A 23,144-nucleotide genomic window follows, 5' to 3' on the forward strand; every position below is an offset into this window, starting at 1 on the left:
TGAACTGATTCAAGATTGGTAACTAAGGAGAGATTGTGATTTCTTTATATTGTGACTGAATACTGGGATGTTTGGGGTAAAAAACTCAATGAAGAATTTGTGAGTTGTCTTTCTATCTCATTCTGGGGAGGTTTTTCTCCAAGATTTGATCAGTACACTCACCCTAACTGATTCAGGTGAGTCCAGGCTCAACTACCCCAGGCTCCTCCCATTTCACCTGAGATCTGGGAGCCCATTTCATCATCAGCCCCTTCCACCAGTGTTTTTGATCAAGGGGGGATAGTCAGGAACATGCTTTTAAAAAACTCCAATGCTTTTTCTCAATAATCCATTTCTATAATAATTATGGGAATGTATTCTTTTTTTTTTTTTTTCTGTATTGGGGTGGGATGAATGAGTGAGGAGGTGAATAGGTAGGAACTGCATGAAATATTCAAGCCAGAATGCCTGTCTTCTAGTCTTTGTGAATTTTTTTTTTTTATATATTGTGCCAAGGAATGTCTGGCTTTTCAGTGTTATTTTGGTATGTGTTGAGGTGTCATCTTAGGATGGCATTAGCCAACCAAGAGAACTAACTGTTAGAGCTGAAGCTGGTGGTCCTAGGTAGCCCATGAAATGAAATCAGCAATATTAACACATTGCGCCTGCTTCAGAATTATATATGCCTCTCTGTATCGCTGTGTAACAGTTACCACAGACTTAGCATCTTAAAGAAAAACAATTTATTATCTCATAGTTTCAAATGTCAGAAGTCCAGGCACAAGTCCAAGGACCTGCTCAGGGTCTCACATGGCTAAAATCAAGGGGTCTGCCGGGGCTGAGGTCTCATCTGAAGCTCTTCCAAGCTCACTGACTGTTGGCAGAACTTCCTTTCTGGCAGCTGTAGGACAGAGGCTCTCAGATCCTGAGGCCTCCCACCGTGTGACTGTCTCCGCAACACAGCAGTTTGCTTCTGAGAAGTACACAGGAGGCATCTGCTGCTGCTTCTGGTCTCTCACTTCTATTTTTGATGTCTGAACCTGGCATACAAGGCTCATGATCTGGAGGCGTCTTCTCAAAGAGGGTCATTCTCTGCCCTCTCTTCCCCGTGGTCTTTTCCCATGCAAAATTCTCCTGTTTGGAAGACTTTCATTTTATAGCCCTCCCCCAGCCATCCCAGGTGACCTGTCTAAAGGTTCCCAAACTTTAGGATACTTTATGACATTTTGTTCTTTTTTAAAGAATCATGAATTGGCATGTGATAAAGCTTTCTAGGATATTTATCTCCCCATTTATATTAAAGGATAATTTAGAATATTGTCATTTTTCTTGATTGCTATTTTCTAATATTTAAAATATATTTGGGGATTTCTTTTAGCTCTTGCTTTATTGATAATTTTATTCAAGAATAAACTGAAGTACTCTGTCTTATCTACCTATATCTATCTATCTATCTATCTATCTATCTATCTATCTATCTATCTATCATCATCTATCTATCTATCATCTATCATCTCTATCTATTTATGTATTTTTGCTTTCATGAGAAGCCTCTGATTTTTAGAATTAACAAAGGAGCAAATAAGCACTTATTGAATAACCTCTGTTACAGGCATTAGTTTAATTTTTTCATAATCTTATATTTGGATAAGATATACTATGAAGTAATAACACTTTAATCCTGAAATCTTCAACTTAATCTCCAAATCAAATATTAGTAGTTTAGCAAAATAAGAGTTTATTCCTGAATCATGTAAAATCCAATGTGGTTTGTGCAGTCTCTTCCATCTTTAGTTATACTCTCTGGTGCACATGGCCTCAAATGTCCCTGCAAGAAAAGAGAGCAGTGGAGGAGGTGTACTTGTCCTTTACAGCCTTAGCGTGGAAGTGACAAGACTCACTCCTGCTTATAGTTCGAATAGCCGCATCCCAAGGCAACGCAAGGAATATTTGGTCAGCACTGTTTCTGTTACAAATATTTTTCTTTTAAAGTTAAGATGTTAAGGTTATGGTTTCTTCCTCAAAGGGAAATACAGATACTTACTGCCTTTTTAAACTTCAGTAATTGTAACTCTGTGAATAAGATTTGTGATAGACAGAGGGCATGGTTAACTATGCCTACTAACATACCACCCAGGGACTTAGTATAAGGCATTGAGTTCGTTATTAATGTAGCAGGATGAAAAAAATAATAAGGTAATAGCTGATGCTGAAATTATTTCTCTGGCAAGAACTGCTGTTATTTTAGAAATTACCTTCAGCAATGGCTTTACATTTAGAAAGTGAAGTTCTGAAAACATGGTCTATAACTTTGCTACTCAAATGGAATCCATGGACCAGCAGCAGCGGCATTACCTAGGAGCTTATTGGAAATGAAGTATCTCTGGCCCCACTCCAGACCTGCTCATTCAGAATATGCATTTGAATAAGACCCTCAGGTAATTCCTATGCACACTTAAAGTTTGAATGGTGCAGTCTCTAAGGAGCTAGCAGGGAAGATGGATAAATGGTTCTGCATAAGAAGTGAAGAATTGCACTGGCGGCAACCTGGGCGAGAGAAGGGGAAGGGTGTCAGAGAAGGGAGAAAAGGAGCTGAGCCACATGGCAGAGAGTGCAGCTGGTGTGGAAGGTCTCAGACAGAGAGTATTAGATGCCAGGTGGACAAAGGATTTTTAGGAACTGGCATTTCTAGGACTCAAAAACTTTAAGTTGCAAAAGTTGTTTTAAATGTAAGCTGCAGCCCTCCCCCCTGCTCCCCTGCCCCCCTGCCCCCAGTGCTTCTTTGGAAGAGGTTGACCCCCACATCTAGGTTAAGAATGGAGAGAATAGTGACGTGAAGAGTTTAGAGAAAGCTAGCGCACAAAGCCAGCCACTCCAAAAGACTGCAGATGTCTTGAGAGAAACTGAATCAGGTGTGGGATTGGTGTTTCATGTCACCATTCAGTGAATAAAAACGGGCAGGATGATATCTGACATTAGCAAAGTTAAATTATCTTTAAATTGCTAAGTTTTGATTGAGAGTAATGTTATGCTAAAAGAACAAAATCAATTTGGTGCTGCAAAAACAGTTCTTTTGGGTGATACAAATCCTTTTTATCTAAATATTCCTGTTTTACGGTTCTCTGGGAAATGCATATAGTTATTTGGGGAGATGGGCAAGAACTCAATTTTTTATTAAATATTTTAAATTGAAATATATTTGTCATACACAAAATATTTGCCTATATGGGTGATGGATGTTAACTAGACTTATTGTCATGATTATTTAAATGTATATAGGGTGTCCCCAAAAATGTATACACACACTTTGAATAAAGTCAGTGTTTATTAAAATACAATTAATTTTAAAAATTGGGCTATCAGCTGTTAAAGTGTGTATACATTTTTAGGGGGAATTACTTGTTTACTTTTTTTTTATATATCTTTATTGATTTCAAAGAGAGGAAAGGAGAGGGAGAGAGAGATAGAAACATCAATGATGAGAGAGTCATTGATTGGCTGCCTCCTGCATGCTCCCAACTGGGGATCGAGCCCACAACCCGGGCATGTGCCCTGACCCGGAATCGAACCCTGATCGCCTGGATCTTAGGTCTACGCTCAACCGCTGAGCTACCCCCGGCCGGGCACTTTTTTAAAAAAGATTTTTTATTGTTTTTTTAGAGAGAGAAAGGAAGAAGGAGAGAGAAACATTGATGTGAGAGTGAAACACTGATTGGCTGTGTCCTGCACCCTTCATACTGGGGATCGAACCTGAAACCTGGCATATGCCCTGACCAGGAATTGAACCAGGAACCACTGGGTGCATGAGACGCCACCCAACCAACTGATCCACACCAGCCAGGGCTATTCCTTGTATACTTCTAAAAATATATAATAAATTGTTATTAACTCTAGTTTGGGGCCAGTCTCCTTACTTAAGAGGTGTATTTATATTATGTTGTTCTAAATATAGAAACTTAAACCTTCAGGTTTATGAGGAAGTGAAATAAGTACAGTTTATCTAAATAAATTCCGAGTATTTCTACAGATGAGTAAAGTAAGGAACTGGTTCTCACTGGTTTTAGGCCATCAATATACGACTTAGTCCTCTTGTTCATTTCTTTTTGGAATGGATTTAAAAAACATTTTTTAAGAACAGCCTTGGCTTTTAGATCTTTATTAAAATAGTAAAATTGTAACTTCCTGCATTTATATGATATTTTCCATCTTTTAAAATGGTACATTTGGCATGTTCTCATTGAGTTTCACAGCTATTCTGAGATTTACCTTCACAACTTCAGGAAAATGTTACCATAGCTCCATCTCTAAGTTATTACTTCCTTTCTCTTCCTACTCTCAAATGAGCTTCTTGAAGAAATAGTTTATCCTGGAGTTCTCTATTTCCTCTCTTCTTACCCTCCCACTGGTATTGGTGACAGAATATTTGTGGTGGTGCTATTTTTAAACAAATGTACATTTTAACTTTCTTCGTAAGTAATAGTAATTATTAGTAATAATTATTAGTACATTCTTTGCAACACTTGACACTGTTGAAATTTACCTCCTTTTATGTCTATAAACATTACATTTTTCAAATTTTCTCTCTGTCTATGTATGTGTTACTAATTCTGCTTCTGTTGTTTTGATGATCTCTGCCTTCCCTTAAATGTTAGGGTTTCCTGAGGCTCTATTTTGACGTTCTGTTCTCATTGGTCAGCAGCTTAAAATACTAGCTACATTCTACTGATTCCCTAACATTTTTATAATTATTTATTTATTTATTTGTTAGGGCAGTTTATTTTTTATTTTTTTGCAAGACTGTTTGCTTTATATATTTTAAAAAGTTTTTCATTCCAGTAATCTTTGCTTAATATAATTTCACTTGAGAACTCTCTAGTGTCTCTTATAAGGACACTAATCCAGTAGGATCAGGGTCCCACCCTTATGACCTCACTTAACCTTAATTGTTTCCTTAGCGTCCCATCTCCAGATACAGCCACACTGGGGATTATGGCTTCCACATATGAATTTGGAGGTGACACACAAACATTCACTCCATAATGACCTGTTGAGTAGAACACAAATGCTTATTTTACTATTTTATTACTATGGAAGAAAACAGGTAGGTTTTGTATTTCGTCTGTGTTCTTTTTTTTAAGTAGCCCTGAGTTTCTCTATGTTAAATGCATCTTTCCTTATACCTTGTTTTATATTACTTCTTTTCCCTGACTTCTTATCCGAGTCATTTTCTCTCCTTTTCTTAATAAGCTATCATTTTATTCCATTGTTATTTAAACTGTGTCTCATTGCCTTTTGGCATGTCAACAGGGAATTCTGAGAGGCTGGCAGCAATTGTATTGAATTATTAACACCTACTCAAATAATCTCACTTCCACATCAGCACTTTAAAAAAAATAAATAATATCCTAAGAGTAAAAAAGGAAGCCATTGAGATCTAAAGTCTTTCTAAGCCTCTAAGTATACTTCAGATTTGCTTATTGGAGAGATCTGGGAGGTGTTGCAGGAAGTGGGATATTGCAGAATTAGGCCAACACTTTCATTGCTGCCATTAAAAATGTCCCGAAACAGTTTGCCTGTTGCTTTCCAAACATAAATACACACACAGGCCAGTGAACTAATAATATAATTGATGGCATCCTAAAAAAATAGGTCAAATAGAACAAAAAACAAAACATTTCCTGTGCTGTAACCTCTTGGTACATGACGTCAAAATCACATGATATTTTGGTGGCCTAGTGTGTAGGAAATAGAAAAGACCCGAAAGCTCACTGCATGAATATCTTGCTGCATGCCCTGCTCCAAAGAGACCTCCTGCTGCAGCCTCAGGAAGCCTAGCCAGTTGGCATTGTAGTAGCCTCGAGAAGAAAAGGTGGAGCTATAGAAAATTCTTCTTCATGCCTTGCCGAAATCTGAACTCAGATGAAGTACAGTAATTTATCACTCATCGAGAGCAAACAAGTCAAATAAAAGAGATGGTCAATGCAGTTATTTCCTGGGTAATAAATAAGCTGCCTGTTCCATCTTTTGGGTAGAAGTGTTTGTTTTGGAAGGAATATCTAAAACCTAGTGCTCCTGCCCTCTGTGGCTAAATCAAAGGTTTTAATCTTGAGGAAACAATGGCAGAGTGTTTAATTTATTCTATTTTTTTTCCTAGACTGAGGCTGTAAATTAAAGTTATAATTAAATCTTGGAGTAAGGAGAGGTCCATTTCACTTCTGTTGTGGCCAAACAGTTTAGGCATTGTTTCCCGGTTCTTTCATCGACCTGTCCCAGAACAGGGGTCAATGACCACAGGGCTTTTTTCTTGTTTTGTTTTGTTTTTTAATCTCCCCAGTGGCTTTCCTATTTCTAAATAAATGACAGCCTTCACCTCTTCCAATCCAAATGTTTTAGAATTCACCTTTATGAGTGCAGCATGTACTGTAATTCACAGATTATTTCATCATCTTCTTTCCCCGATTTATACCCTTATCTAGACCTATCTCTTGTAATCTTTGACTCCTTTAAAGTCAGTCTGTTTATTGCTCATTCCTCTTGAAGGACAGAGGCATAGTTTACCTTTAGAGAATAATTTTTCTAACTTTTTTCTAACCCTTCATTAACATAATAATGTGAGAAGAATCAGTTGTTCAGCAGCACAGTGTTCAATATGAAAAAAAAAATGTTAAATTCAGAGAAAAGCAAGGGCAGTAACGCTCTTTTTAAAACACATGCACACACAGCTTTTTTAAAAAGAAAATTGAGGTATGTTGTACATACAGACGTAGGATTTCATTCTGGAAGCTAGCAAGCTTCTCTGAAAATGCATAGTAATTACACAGGCTGATGAATGCCAAAGTAAAAATCTGTCTTTGGGTTTTTCTTAATCTTTGCAGCATTCAAGTTTTAAAATATCCTTCCTCAATTGAAAATCTTCTGTCGTAGAATTCTTTATTTAAAAAAAATGAAAGATTTTATAGTTACTTAATATGTGATCATTTAAAATAAAATTTGTAATATGTGGCCATACATTTTCCTGTCATTGTTAACTAAAGGTTTTTATGTATTAACATGCAATTCTATTATTTTCAGGCTTTGACTAAGGAAAACATGCCATTTTAATAGTTGAGACATAAGAGGCACAATTATATCTCAAATTATTATCTAGTTCTATTTGTACTTTGAAAGCCATTTTCCCTGACCCCGTCCCACATTGAACCAGAAACAAAGATTCAAAGATTCTGCCAACCCAAATGCTAGGCAAAGATTCTCTTCTCAGACACATTTTTTTTTTTTTTAACTTTTTCTTTTTTTATATATCTTTATTGATTTCAGAGAGAGGAAAGGAGAGGGAGAGAGAGAGATAGAAACGTCAATGATGAGAGAGTCATTGATCAACTGCAGCCCGCAACCCGGGCATGTGCCCTGACCGGGAATCGAACCCCGATCGCCTGGATCCTAGGTCTATGGTCAACCGCTGAGCCACGCCCGGCCGGACCTCAGACACATTTTTTTTTAAGGGCAGTTTTTCATTCTTGGGATGCCAGATAATAAGGGCCTGAGGAAAGGAAGAACAGAAAGCAGAACTAAAAAAGAGATGAGCTTTAGGAGGGAGGAATGTTTAGATAATCTTTGCAAGGACAAGAGAGCAGAATGGAAGTGATTTAGAGGATGATCTGTCCTCATGCATGGACCCCTTCCATCTGCGATCTCCTCCTCATCTGACTGACCAGTTTTGGGCAACCTACAGATCTATGGCCCTGACCCTTCTGAACAGAGGGTAGCAAGCTTGGACAACCAAGTAGGAAAGGGGCCTGAAGAAAAGACCTCCCCTTGACAGAGGTCCAACCGAATTGAACAGTGGAGGGATTTTCCTGAGTAGAGGCAATACCTAACTCCACTATCCTTGTTACAGATGCTTAAGTGAAGCAATAATAATAATAATAATAAACTGCTTTTTTGGAGATAAAACAATCAAACTTATGCTGGAAAAAAAACAACAAAAAACAACCCAAAGATTTGCCCCTACAGGAAATACTCAAGGGAGCATGTGAAGGCTGTGAAGACATTTTCAAAAAAGGATTCCAGTTAGTGTTTGAACAATGGTTATGATATGGACACAGTTGTTCAACAGGCTGTCGTCACTGTTGTGGAGAAGGGATGACTCAGATTAAGTTAAAAAAAGAAGCTGATTCAGCCATTCTTCTAATCTTGAAAGACTCATAACTAAACATTATAACCTAAAATTTTGATTCCGAATGTAACACTTTTCAAGCAACAGAGCTGGATTTTAACAGGGACGTTCTTGAAAAACTCCTTCATCTAAAGAAGTGCACCAAAAAATTAGAGACGAGGTGGTAATGCAAAAAGAACAGGTTTTGGAGGCAGGCTTGGCTTTGTTCTCGGCTCTGTGAACTTTGTAAAATTAAACTCAACTTACCCTGAGTTTTAGTTCATGTATAAAATGGGAAAATTATTATCCACTTAGAGCAGTTGTGATTAGGATTAAAGGAGATCATGCAGAAACAGCATTTATCTGCTTATGTGTGATGGCTATTATTATGATATATAATGGAACTTTCTAGACATTCCTGCAGGAAAGCAGGGTGGATGTTTTGGGGTACATAGACTCTGAGCCACCCCTCTAACCACATAATGTTCTTATCCTAGAATTCCGTAGTTCTTAGTTTGGATCTGTGATGTCATGTTTATACCTTGAGACAAGGAATAGTAGACTCCTTTGCAAACACACTCTGTTGGGTGGGTTTATTTTATAAAGGACACTGTCTTATTTAAGCTACGAAACTTGTCCATTCCACAACCACATAATTTCTTTTTTAATTAAATACATTGTGGGCATTGGAGTGACAGCATACGCAGAAGAAAGAGCACTGGACTAGGAGGATGGGGGTATATTTAAATTCCTGTCCCATTGGCACCACTTCCTAGCTCTGTGACCTTGGTCAAATCATGTATGTAATCTTTCTCTGTTCCAATTTCTTCAACAGGAAAATGGGAATGATAATTCTAACCTGTAGTTTATTTCATTACTTATGTGAGGATCAAATGAATTAACAGACATTTGAAAATTATTAAGCATCGTGCCTATTTGAACTATTGTTGGGCGAAATAAAACAAACGCTCAAATTTAGACAAAATTTATTTAGACAAAGTTAGTTTTTTGTTGTTTGCTTCTTTGCCCTTTAGGTCAAAGCCTTACTGGACCGGGTCTGGGCCTGGGGCAGGTCTGCATCTGGCAGGCCAGTAGTGTGTGGGTTCTTTACTTCGTGCGGGAAAGGTTTCACAGTACAAGTCCAAGTGATTCTGAGAGTGTGTTTATTACAGCTGGGGACAGTGAAACGAAGGAAGGGCCTAGGATAGAAGGAGCAACAGGAGAGAGACTATGCATAGCTGTTGTGGCTTACTGAGAATAAAAGGGACAGAGGTGAGCTCACTGGGAAGTCAGAGGAAAAAGGGGGTATGCCGGGGGCGAACTGCTGCTGCCCACTGCTCCCCTGGTTGCAAGTCTCCTGCGGTCTCTTAGAGTTTAGGAGAAAGAGCAGGGATACAAGGTGTGGGCTAGAGCATGCTGTGGGTCTTTTATCTTCAGGCTTTTTATCTTTCTTGGCTGGCAGGAATCCTAGGGGTGGTCTCAGAATATTCATTAGCTTTCTAGGTGTGTTCTTCAATATGTTGATTCATCAAAATGTGGGTATAGAGGGGTCAGGGGTTATTTTCTGGTTAGTTTTATTTTCATAGAATGTCATTGAAGAGGCACTGGACCAAGGCCATTCTGTCCCGGAATGGTCTGGAATGTGTAAACTATTTGCTCCTAAGTGTCCTTGGTTAGGGAAGATAAAACTTTGTGATTCATTAGCTGGCTCTAAGTTGCTCAAATCATTTGGCCTTGTTTAATTATTTTGTTTCAGTTTCCCTTATACCACTTGTCAAGGAATTTCCCTAGCTTCTTTCTATCCTACCTCATTCCCTCCTTAGAGATTTCCATCCCTAAAATCTTTTGGGGTTGATGAGGGAGGACAGTATGTCTTCAGTAATTGCTTCCTGCTGATAAAGGTCCTGGTCCCTGCCTGTGTAGGGTATGGAATTCTCTCCCTGCCTGATCTAAGGGGGACAAGGGAATGAGATCTGAAACTGAAACAGATAGGCTGTCGACTGATTCTTCTAAAGTGGGGATGGGCTGGAATCCCCAAGTTCATCATCTTGACATGGTATTGTTGTATCTAAGAGGTGATAAATTTGACAAGAAGATTAGTTATTATATTACTTACCTGTAACAGATTTTTTTTTTCTTGAAGAGGAGTTTGAGGTCCTTGATGGCTTCATAAGAATGGGTCTCAGGTTGTGGTTTCTGTGGGGACTCATAAGAAACAGGTTAAATTCAAGGTAAATGAACCCAACTGGCTATCCCGGTGAACTTTACTACAGTTGGGGTGCTTAGTAGGACCTGCTGTGGGCCCTTCCATCTGGGTTGTATTTGGGACTCAACAATTGTAATTCATTCTCTAAGATCCAAGAGATCTCCTTGGATGGGGGTATAGGAGGGGCCTTCTGGGGGCTGAGAGAGGTTGGGGAACCAGAGGTGTTTTCCTAATTATAAGACCCTAGTGAGTGCTATGAGTTCAGCTCTTTGGGCCTAAGTTAGGGGGAGCAGGGGTTTTGCCTCTGTTGTTTCCTAAAGACTGGCAATGGCAAACCGGGCCTTTTTGACCCCATCATGTATAAAACAGCTGCCATCTGTAAACCATTCTGCTTCAGGATTTGGTAAAGGTTCATCTGGGTCAAGCCTGCTTGAATATACGAGTTCAGTAGTTTCTATGGATTGGTGTGTGACCTGGGTTTCTGTGTTTATTGGTAGGAGGGTGGCAGGATTGAGAGTTTGTCAAACCTTCAGGGTTAATCCAGGAGAGTCTAGGAGGAGAACCTGATATTTACTTAGCCTTTGCCCTGTGAGCCATTGATGTCCCTTTATTTCTGTTATGGGCAGCCAGAAAGGCACTAGTTGTTAGACCTGTGGGGTCACACCAGACCTGGCTTCAGCGACCTTGGTACTTGAGTTCTGGCTAGGAAAGAATTCAGAGCCAAGATTCAAACCATAAGAGAACATTTATTTGAAAAATCACAGAGGTAGAAGAAGTAATTTATAGCAGAAATGGGTTTAGGAAATAAGTGATAGAGGCAAAGGAAGGGCCCTTGGAGCTTGGGAGTGAGAAAGGTAGTGGTAATATGCCTGGGGGGGTGGGGATGGGAGGAAGAGTAAGGCATGGCATGCTCCTGGGAGCGGGCGCACTCTGGGTCTTCCATCCTAAGGATTTTAAGGGTGGAGATTTTAAGAGAGGTCCCCGGGAACATTTCAATAGAATATTCAATCGTTTTCCAGGTGTGTCCTTTCAGAGTCTAGGTCTCCACTGATTGAATGGTCAGTTCCAGGGCAGGGGGTCATTATCCAACGCAGCTGGTCCTGAGGTCAGCCATGGGGTCACTTGTCTGATTTTGCTGCTTTTCTGGACCTAGAGCTGAAATACAACTGAGGCCTTTAGGGAGAAAAGGACAGAGGTTCCAAACCACAAGGCCAGTGATATGCTAGGGGAGGAAAGGTCAGTCACCCTGGAGGCAAGGTCCCACCCTGCAATTGTCCTTTGCTAAGCACCTGGGGTTTTCCACCCTGGTGACCTTCTGTACCTGACCCCACAGTCCTTGCTTTGCTTATGTCTGTCTAACTTCCTATCACATTTCTAACACAGCTTGTACTTGATGGGGGTTTTGTATTTCTAGTGACCGCTAAGGTTTGTAAACAGTGTGGCCAGTAGGTTGCTACAGGATCTAATTGTTTTGAAAAGTAAGCTATTGGCCTTGGAGTCAGGCTAATTTCTGAGTGAGGACTCCAAATGCTATTCCTTGTTTCTCTGCTATGTTTAGGGTAAATGGTTTTTCTAGATTTGGCAGCCCTAAGGTGGGTGACTGCTTAATTTTACTTTTTTAAAAATTGATTTTAGAGAGAGGTAGGGAGAGGGAGAGGGAGAGAGAGGGGGAGAGAGAGAGAGGTAAGAGAAACATCTATCAGTTGCCTCCCATACTTGCCCCAACCTGGGATCGAACCTGCAACCGAAGTATGTGCCCTGCCCAAGAATCGAATCTGCAACCTTTTGGTGTTTGGGACAACGCTCCAACCAACTGAGCCTCCCAGTCATATTTTAGTTTGACTGTTAACTCCTCAAAGGCATGGTGGCATTCAGGGGTCCAGCCTATAAGCCCTTTGTCATCTCCCTTTAAAGCCTCATATAGAGGTTTAGCAATTAGCCCCAAACCTGGTATCCAGGAGGCAGAAACCGGTTATTCCTAAAATCCTCGAAGCTGTTTACTTTGTGGGACTCGGAGAGCAAGTATGGCTTGTTTTCTTTGGGGTAACAGGGCCTGGGCTCCTGGGGTTAGTAATTACCCTAGGTTTTGGATCTGCTGGGAGGTTATTTGGATCTTACCAGGATGGAATTTTTATCCGAGTCCTCTTTGTTAGTACTAGAAATTATTAGGTCATCAACGTATATTGTAGGAGAGTCCGGTTGATCTGTTGGGGTTTTCTTAATTTTTTTAATTTGCCAAAGTTGCTTATAACTTTTGGATGTAATTTTTTCTATTCTATATGATGCAAATATTTCCCTCCAATCTGTTGCTTGATGTTGAATTTTGTTATGTCATTTTTGTTGTTATTGAACTATTAAAAATTTTTTTTTACCTTCTGCTTTTTCTTACATATTCTGTAGATGATACCATTAAACACTTTTTAAAAAATAAAACAATTAAATAAGTATTATAGTACCAAATAGGAAAAAGTAATGTATTAGTCATTTTTAATTATAGTAATCATTTTTTTAAAAGGTGGACAAACTCATACATACATATTGGTTTGTCACAGTAATGAATAGTTAGTTAATTACTTAAATTCCCCAAATTTTCAGAAGGAAATCTTATCGTTTGTGACAACATACATGGACCTGGAGATTATTATGTTAAGTGAAATAGGCCAGTCAGAGAAAGACAAATACCATATGATCCGACTTATGTGTGGAATCTAGTGAACAAAATAAACTGATGAGCAAAATAGAAACAGAGGCATGGATGCATGGAACAGACTGACAGCTGTCATGGGTGATGGGGGAGGGAGGGACTGGATGAAAGAAGATGAAGGGATTAGCCAAAGAACACATGTGCATAACCCATAGACACAACAGTGTGGAGATGGCCAGAGGGGAGGGGGGGCATCTGTAACAGTGTCAACAATAAAAATAAAATTAAAAAAAGAAAAAATCGTAACTATGTGAGGTGATGAATGTTAACTGCTTATTGTGGTAAGAGTTTGTATATCTATCTGTATATCTGTATATCTATATCTATATATCTATCATCTATCTATAGCATCTATCTCTCATCTATCACCTACCTATCATTTAATGTTGTATACCTAAAACTAATATGTTATATATCAATTATATCTCAATAAAACTGGAAATGACATCTAAAAAAATTCCCCAAATTTTCAATAACTTTGTAAAAACTGATCATCTTCACATATTCAAGTGCCACAGATAGTATTGCCTGATTTTTAAATCTTGATTCATATTTGGGTAAAGAGCATGTTTTATTAATTTAATTATGGAAGTTTTAAAAATGAAATCAGATATACCAATAATAACAGTTAAAGTGGTGAGAAGTGGTTATAATTTTTATAAATCTTGAAGAGAAAGCTGTGAGGACTTTGTGATGATGTAGAGAATTGGGATGTGGAAGAGGGTGGTGTTGGAAAGAGGAATGAAGGATTATTTCAAGATTTTTTGCCTGAGCTCCTAGAAGTTATCATCTACTGAGAGTCTTCGAGTGGAGCCAATCAGATGGAGTCGGAAATGAAAAGTTCACTCTTATGATGATGACATGTTTGAGATTTTTATTGGTCACCCAGGTGGAGATGTCCAATAGCCAATTGGACATATGATCTGAAGTGAGGAGAAAGGCTTAAGCTGGAGATACAGTGTATCATTAGGATTTAGCCATGAACCCTCAAATAACCAATATTGAGAGGTCAGTAAAATGAGGGGTGAATAGGCACTGGCCATTGAGATAGAAGAGTAATGGAGAATGCCCGGTGACCTGTAAGTCAGGTTTAAATATTGTATCCAGGAAGCAATAATCAAGGCTGTCTCAATTATTGCTGGTAGGTCATGTGAGATGACGAATGATAATTAACCATTAGAGTTAGTATCGTGACCTTGATAAAAGCAGCATGGTGGAGTCGTGGACAAAAGCCTGATTAGTGTGAGTGTGTGAAAGACTGGGAAGAGAGGAAGGGGGGGGTCTATAAATATAGACATGTGTTCAAGGGGAGCAAAGAAATGAGGGCATTTCTGATGGGATTGCAATGCCCTTCATTGGAGGAGGATGAAGGTCATAGAGGGCGTGCTAGGGTTAGTCCCAGTGAATTCTAGAGCCTTCTGCATGGCTTGCTTTTACCATGAATTTTCATCTTCCTGTTTGTATGACTAATTAAGTGTGTTAGCTTATCAAATATATTTTAAATGGCTGATTGGACTATATTCCTGCTTCAGTGATTGTGTAAGCTTTCCATTAAAACTGAGAAAGTAGCTTTCAAGACGTGATGCTATGACTTTTGACATGATGCTATTTCCAATGTAGTTATAAGGCAAAGAGTAAATATCGTCTGGTATGTATGACCTCCAGCAGGAACGTGAATAATTTGTGTAGATCATTATACAAGTGCTGTAGCTGGACACCAAACCTGCTCTTTGAGTTGTTACCAAGGTGCTATGTATCTGCTTTTTTTTTAGTTCTACCATACTGATTTTAAATGTCATGCAATTTACAGGCAGAAAATTATTTTAATTCTCATTGTTTAATAAAATAATATATTTTATTTGGGGAAATGAAAGATTTATTTACATAAACTTTTTTTCTTCTTCAGTTTTGTCAAAGCAACATGCTTCACAAGTTCTGGTTAGGAAACGCCGTGCAAATTCTCTTTTTGAAGAAACCAAAAAGGGTAATCTTGAAAGAGAGTGCATTGAAGAGCTGTGCAATAAAGAAGAAGCCAGGGAGATCTTTGAAAACTACCCTGAAACGGTAAGAACTCATGAAATGGTAAGAACTCATGAAAATCAGTTAGCACACCTAGACACACAGTTACAGACCGAGCAGTTCCAGCTTGAGGCTGTGTTCCGCTGTGTACCTTTTCTATGTTAACGATTGTGTGTATATCACATTTCACATGTAACCCCTGAAACATTGCAGAAGGAAGTACTTTCGAAGGAAGGTGGACTAGTTAGGAAGACACTATTCCCAAAGTAATGTGCTCTAACCAAACTATAGTTCAGTTATACCTCATTATCAGCAAATATTGACCTTGCTGTTTGTAAATACTATTTCCCAATCACAATTTGATAGTATGGGGAAAGAGCAGGAAACAGTTAGGACTTTTGACTCTACTGGATGAAGTTATGTTTTGTACTTGAGTATGTTTTTGTGTAGAAACACTGGTTTCTCAGGAAGTGTTCTTGTGCTATTAATGTTACACATTAGATGTATTATGGCTTAAGAAGGCTTTTGTGAACCAGCCTGAGAACCTCACCATTAGAAATCATTTTTAACATTTTTCTCTCTGTAGTAAAGTGCTTTCCTTAGTCCAAATTACTGATTTACAGACAAACTTTTGGTACATACCCCATTAATAAGTAAGGTATTACTTGTACCTATATGCTAGAAGAGAAATGTCCACTTCAGTTCAGTTCAGATGATGTCAGTGTTATCCAGCATTGGATCTGGTGTGTGTAATCGGCATGGCATGAATGTGTCAGATAGGTATCTAATCATTATGGAAAAATAAAGGATTTACAAAAAGGGGGCATGTATGATTATATTTGATAGCTTCAATAGAACCTGTTTTCAGATTAGATGTTTTTGAAGCATAGTTTAATTGATTAATATTGACTTAAGCCTAGACATTTTATTAGTTATTTACTCCTGGTATATTTTGCTGTAGAAAAAAAATCTTATAATGTGGAAATGACAGTTATATGTAATTTATTTGCATCTTTAAACTAAAAACACATTTTAAAATTGTTTTAACTCTATAGTGAAATTTAGGTTTGCTAAGGTAATTTATTTATTTTTCTTTCTTTCTAGGAATATTTTTATCCAAAATATTTAGGTAAGTTCAAAGGATTTTATTCATGTAATTCTAGAAATGGAGGGGAACTTAAATATGATAAAGTCCAATTCTCCACCTGTTTATTTCATCTAGTACAATTTCATTAGCCTTGGGAGTAGGATGCCATTCTATATGTCGTATTGCTGTCCTTTTATTAGTTATGTAGAAAAATGAAGAATGGTTCTTGAATTACCATGTGGCATTTTGACCTTTAGTTTTTTTCAATTTCCTGTCTTTCTCATAGAATCATTGAGCTAATGCTGTTATATTTAGGTCATGGGTTATCTTTTTCTATATATGTTTTTTTAAATTGATTTTAGAGAGAAAGAGGAAAGGAGAGAGAGAGATAGAAACATTAATGAGAAACATCTATCGGCTGTCTCTTGCACACCCCCTACTGGGGATTGAGCTTGCAACCCAGACATCTGCCCTGACTGGGAATTGAACTGGTGACCTGTTGGTGCATGGGACAATGCTCAGTCAACTGAGCCACACTGACTGGGCTCATAGTTTATCTTTTAATGAAAGGAAATATCTCTGTACTCTCCAGAGGTTGTGGCATAAATAATTATCAGAATGATTAACAACTTCTCTCTTGGCAGCATCATTTCATCATTCCCTTCAGTATCCCTCCTCATGTTTTGCTTTGTACACAATTCTGGACTCCCAAGAAGTGAAGTTTCATTTCCATACCCAGACAGATGAGATGATTTCAACTAAATATCAGTTAAAGATAACTAGGTTTCAGTTTGCTTTAAGGAAATATAAAAACATTTTGGATTAATATTACTTGGGATAGTTGTCAGCATTTCTCAGCAAGAACAGTTGAGTATAATTTGCTCAACTGTGTCTGATCCCTCTGATTCTCAGTTGTTTGCTCGTTCCTCTTTCTGGTGGGATCCTCTATAGGCCCAGCCCACAAAGGTGTGCTCTCCGTCCTTTGGGCTCAGAATGCTCCCCATCTGTGCATCTTCCCACTCTCTTCCCAGACAACTTGAGCTATAAGCCCTGCGGAAATGAAAAGTGAATCTTCCTTGAAAAAAGTAGCAAGACATGAATGAGTATGCAATTTCAAATGTATTAATATATAATTTTGCAAATAACTTTCTCTTAAACTCTTATTTCTCTTGAAATTTGAGGGTTTCATTATAGTTCAGGATCTTACTTTTTGTTTGTTTTTGTTTTGTTTCTGAACACGCGTGCCGAGATTGCAGAGACCATCTATAGATTGGGTGTATCTCTCCCTTTCCCCCTTCCTAGCGAGCCTTACGTTGAAGTGATGGTGTGTACTTATATCTACCCTGCAGGAAAATGAACAGCAGGAGCCTGAGACCACTGTGTAGAAGATGCGTTTAGAGCCAAGTGCTGTTTTTCATAGTCCTGAAGTGGTCACTCATTCATCTCTGAGAGTCCCTGATGCCTGAATCTTGTCTGTGTGGCACAGCCTGAGCCCAGTAGGCCCCACGGTGGCTCCTGCATTTCATTCCACCCTCTCGTCCGCTGCAGGACGCTTTAGAACTCCATGGTGTGGCCCGTTTCTGTTCAGTGGGCTGCTAGGGTCTTCCAGTTGACGTACTACAGTTCTTTTTATAATTTCCAGTCCAACAGCTTTCCTGCAAGATCTTAAAATTATGATAATCTGCTTTTTTCTTCTATGACTTCTCTGTTTCCCCCTTATTCTTCCCCTCACTTCCCTTTTCCAGCCACTAGTAGTAACGTGCTTAAACCGCTTCATTCAAATTTGGAAAGGGGCACTATGAAAATTATGTAGGGGTGTTATTTTTGTCTCTGGGTATGAAAATGCAGCAGGATTTCCTACAACCTTTAGCTGCTGCATCTTAAAAGAAAAATGGGATATAGATACACATCCATGTAAAACACCTTTTGTAAAGTTATATATGACTCACTTTCTAAAGCAAAAACGACAGGTGTGCACTGTTAAAGTGGAGAAAAGAGAATAATAGGACTATTTCAGCTTCTCAATTTTAGGTAGAAATTTAAATATAAGTAAAACAGACCATATTCAACTATTAAAAAATTATAAGCTTGCATTAAAAAACATAGTATTAATCTCTATTCCTTTTTATTGTTTGTTTGTTTGTTTATTTATTTATTTATTTATTTATTATCTATTTTTAATTGATTTCAGACAGAGGAAGGGAGAGGGAGAGAGAGACAGAAACATCAGTGAGGAGTCATTGGCCGGCTGCCTCCTACACACTCCCTTCTGGGGATCGAGCCCGCAACCCGGTCCTATACCCTGACCCAGAATCAACCCAAAATCTCCTGGATCCTAGGTTGATGCTCATCCACTGAGCCGCGCTGGCCGGGCTTAATCCCTATTTCTTAGGTCTATGTTTTGAGACTATTTCTGTAGGTGTCAGCACTCTAGAAAAAACATACCTTTTATCACAGAGTATATTTGGATAAAGGTAAATAACATGTTAGTAAAACGTGTTCTGGAGGAGTTCCTTTGATAAAATATTTTTTCTATTTTCTCCTTTTATCCATCTCAGCTTCCTCTTTGCTGGCTCGACCCAACTTTGTCTTCTCTTTGCCTGTCTTATTTGCAGCATGGTAGAAAAGCTAAATATCAAATAAATAAGATGTAGGCTCTAGTCCTAGACCTAAAAATTTCTATACTGTCAGATTATACAAGTTATTTAACTCTTCAGGTTCTGTTTAAATGTACACTATATTTTCTAACTTCAGAGCTATCGGGGATACCAAATAAGTATATTTATGGAAGTAGCCTTTTTATTACATCAAACTTTCTTCATATGTAAAGTATTATCATTTAACCAACCCATATATGAAACAAAAATATTTTTTATTATGGCTTTTTTAAATTCAAATTTTATACTTTGGACCTTAATTATAAATAGGCATATGTCATGAATTCAACTGTTGAAAAGAGAAAAGAAATGTTCTAAGTTAAACTTTTCTGTCATTGGATGTATATATTCTGTAGGCCAGATTTTCCTACTTAATAAAAAACCTTTATAATCCTGTCCCTGGTAGACCTAATAGTAATATTACTAATTACCACAGCCCATGCATGAAGCTCCTTATAGTGAGGTAAGAACACCCTTAGACCATTAATAACCCATACTTTGGGGACAGTGTTTAGATTTAGAGTTCAGGGATTTGGAAAGCACTTCTGTCTATCCACATGTCCCATTATGCATTGAAAATATAGAATTTGGACAGGAATATTCTGCGTGTTTAAGTTGTGTTCATTTCCTTAGAAAATAGAATAAATAACTCTACTATCTATATTGAACTTTAAAATATTACCTGACAGAGTGGAGGATTCTATTAATGGGAGAGAAACTTCGTCGGAAGAATGCTAAATTCTGAACCCAAATATAAACATTAGAGATAATTTTTAACTTCTAGCTCTTACCAAGTTGGTGAATTAACTCAGACTGCTGACTTCTCTTAAAATCATCTCAAAAAAACAATAGCATTCCAGGCACTAATAATAACAAAATAATAATAATAAAAAAACACACAACAAGAAATCCGAGAAATCCGTGGGTACACTGAAGGCTGGCTTGACTAGCACGTGTGCGTGGGAATTGGGGTGCTGACTGCCGAGGCTGCAGAGGGCAGATTGGAATATTCTAAAAGCAACCTAAGCATTCCAATCAAAAAACCTTCTGGAAGTAAACCCTGCGTAACAAGAAATGAGATAATAAAAATAGGGACATAAACAAGTTAAATGGAAAACAAAAGAGAGAGTAACAAAATCTCATTCTTTGAAAAGTATCCTAAATTAGATGGACCTCTGGCAAGAGTAATCAAGGAAAAATAAAAAAAGGAAAGGAAATGCCCAAAGTGTGGGATAAACACAGGAAATACTGGAAACCCCCAACATAGATGAGATTTATAGTCATAAAATAAAGATAACCATAAAATATTACAAATAGCTATACCAAAATATATTTAGAAACTGGGTAAAATGGATATATTCCTAGAAAAATATAATGCATCTATAATTTTACAGGGGGAAATAGAGAATTTGGTTATACAAATGAGTACTAAATAAGCTAAACTCCGCAGAGCCTTCTCCTTTGCATTCCCCCAAAACCAGACCCAGATGTTTTACAGGTGAGTTCTTCCACATTTAAAGAAACTGTTAAATTCTCTCTTATAAAATTGTCCTAGACAATAGAAAAAGATCTATGCTTATTCTAAAAGACTGCTGTAATCATGATTCCAAAACCAGATAAGGGCAACACAAGAAAATAAAAATAGAATTTCTTTTCATTTATGAATTCATTCTAAATAAAATGATATCCAATCTAATTAAAAGTATATTAAAAATAATATATCATGGTAAAGTAGGTTCTATTCCAGAAATTCAAGGGGGTTTAGTATCAGAAAATCCATTAATGTAATTAATACACATAAAGTTTATTACTACCTCAGTTCATACAGAAAAAGTAGTTGATGAAGTTCAACACTTAATTATGATTAAAACAAACTTTGGCAAACATGATTATAGAACTTCCTGAGCTTGTTAAAGGTTATATATAGAATAACCATATAATTTATCTTACAAATTTTGCTATTTTGTTCAGGACTAATACTACGCTAGATAAATGCCAAGTAAAAAAGAATAAATAGAACTGTCTGGATAAATTGGCATGTATGGTCATGCTGATGATATACACACAACATGAGGGAAAGAAAGGAAGGAGGGAGGGAGGGAGGAAGGAAGGATAAAACCTTCAGTATACATTATACTTCATAAACTTTAGGTACAGTCTCTTTATGATTGAGAGCAAGAATAGAAGCCCTTCAGGTTACAGATAATTCAATAAGGAACAAAAAGTAAGAACTGTATAGATATATGGCTGTTTGGAATTGATATACCTAGAAAAAAAGTATTAAAACACATAAAAGATATTAGATAGTTCTAAGTTTACCTCATAAAAATCAGTAGTAGTTCTTAATACAAACAATAGTTCTAGTAGAAAATAAAAAGTTGATTCCATTCGCAATAGCAGCAAATCCCATAGAATATCTAGAAATATCTTAAGAATATATACAACCTCCATAGGGAAAATTTAAAAATACAAATTAAGGATAGAGAAGATGACCTGAAATCATAGAAAAATATTTCATGCTCTTGAATTGAGTGATGCTATAAAGAGATCAATTAATCTACATATTTGAAGTGATCCTGTTTAAAATTCCAGCTGAATTTTTAAAAGAAATTCTTTAGTATTTAAATCAGGGAATAAAAGTCCATACCTGTCTGAATTAACTTTAAAAATGCAAAGGAGGAGGCCTGGCTGGTGTGGCTCAGTAGGTTGGGTGTTATCCTGTGCACGGAAAGGTTGCTGGTTTGATTTCTTGTCAGGGCACATGCTCCAATGGTGGGTGTGCAGGAGGCAGCCAATTAATGTTCTCCTCTCCTACTGATGTTTCTTTTTCTCTCTCCTTCCTTCCTCTCTCTCTAAAAATTAATAAAAATATTTTTTTTAAATGCAGAGGAGGAAACACCTGATCAAATATTAATAATACAAAGCTATAGAAAGAAAACCACTTGCTATTGTCAGAGGAACATGTAGACTAATGAACTTAACAAAGAGTTCAGAGACAGACCCATCTATGTATGGCAACCTAATATTTGATAAAGGTGATGCCATAGTCACTTTGAATTGTTTAAAAGATTGTAGTCGGAAGACTGGCTAACTATAATCAGAAAAATAAATCTGGGTTCCTAATTATCACCAAATATAAAGATGGATTGTAGGTGAAATAAAGATACTAATGTTAAATTATGAAATTAAACAAAAGCTATATGAGAATATCTTTATGATCAATGGCATGGAACAGAAAACCTCAAATGTACAAACCATAAGGCAAAATAATTAGTAAATTTGATTACAACAAAATTAAGAACTTTTCTTAAAAGACAGACATAAAGATAAGGTTAAGAGACAGATAAGAGAATGGGATGATATTTATAAATGTTTAAATTTCTGCAAACCCACATAAACAATAAATAAGTGCCAAAAGAAAAGTGGTTACAAAATAAAAAACTATTCAAATTTTTAAAAAATGAGATATGCTCCATCTCACTGGCAATCAGAAAAACAATGAGATATCACTTAATTACCAATTCTGGGAACAATTAGAAAGCCAGGATGTGGAAATTCTTATGGTCTGCTGGTGGGAATGCACCTCTGGAGAGCCCCTAAATTTATGTCTGCTAATTACCCTACAATTCCAGAAGCACCTTGGAATCTATTCCAAAGAAATTTCTTATGCATATACCAATGAGACATACACGAAGAGGAAGATATCTATTTGCAGTGCTACTTGTAGAGGTGGGAAATTGGAAGCAATCTGGGTATCGCAGGTAGAGAGGATTTTTAAAATGGTGATAGCATGCTATGAGTAATGTTTAGGAGTTAGAAGCAATAAATTATATGTAGCAATGAGGATAAATCATAAAAATACAATGCTAAGTAAGAAGTGTCAGAAAAACACGATACATAATACACAATCATTTACGGAAATGAAAATTGATGGACACAAAATTATAAATATGTATTTTATAAGGACACATACAAATGAAAAAATATACATTAGCTTAGAATCATTGCATAAAGGGTGAATGGGAGTGGAAATGGAGATAAAAAGGAATATATATATATATTTAAAAAGCAGCAAGCAATGGGCTTTTCAAAGACAGACAATAATGTATCATCAAGAGGAGAGTATAAATAACTCAGTTTTCCACTTAGGAGCAAACATTTAGACTTTTATGTGATGGCATATTCTGTGACATAAGGACAGAGGGCTGTAAACTAGTTTCTCAGAGAAAATAAAAAATTGCCAGACTCTGGCTCCATCATCCTGATAAAACCTTTGTTTAGGTTGCAGTGGCAGTTTGAACTGTTTTTTAGAATGGACAGATTCAGACAGTGCAGTGGTG

At 37.3% G+C, this 23,144-nt stretch overlaps 1 protein-coding gene across 1 annotated transcript in view; it reads left to right on the forward strand.

The window, feature by feature from the left end:
* PROS1 (protein S) overlaps positions 1–23,144 on the forward strand; it is a 59,363-nt gene that overhangs the window by 6,553 nt on the left and 29,666 nt on the right. Inside the window, exons 2-3 of the mRNA XM_081138720.1 lie at positions 14,948–15,105; positions 16,165–16,189. Of these exons, the coding sequence (XP_080994846.1) occupies positions 14,948–15,105; positions 16,165–16,189 (183 nt within the window). The remainder of the gene's footprint in view (positions 1–14,947; positions 15,106–16,164; positions 16,190–23,144) is intronic.

This window comes from Miniopterus schreibersii, assembly GCF_964146895.1.
Source record: "Miniopterus schreibersii genome assembly, chromosome: 5".
NCBI lineage: Eukaryota > Metazoa > Chordata > Mammalia > Chiroptera > Miniopteridae > Miniopterus > Miniopterus schreibersii.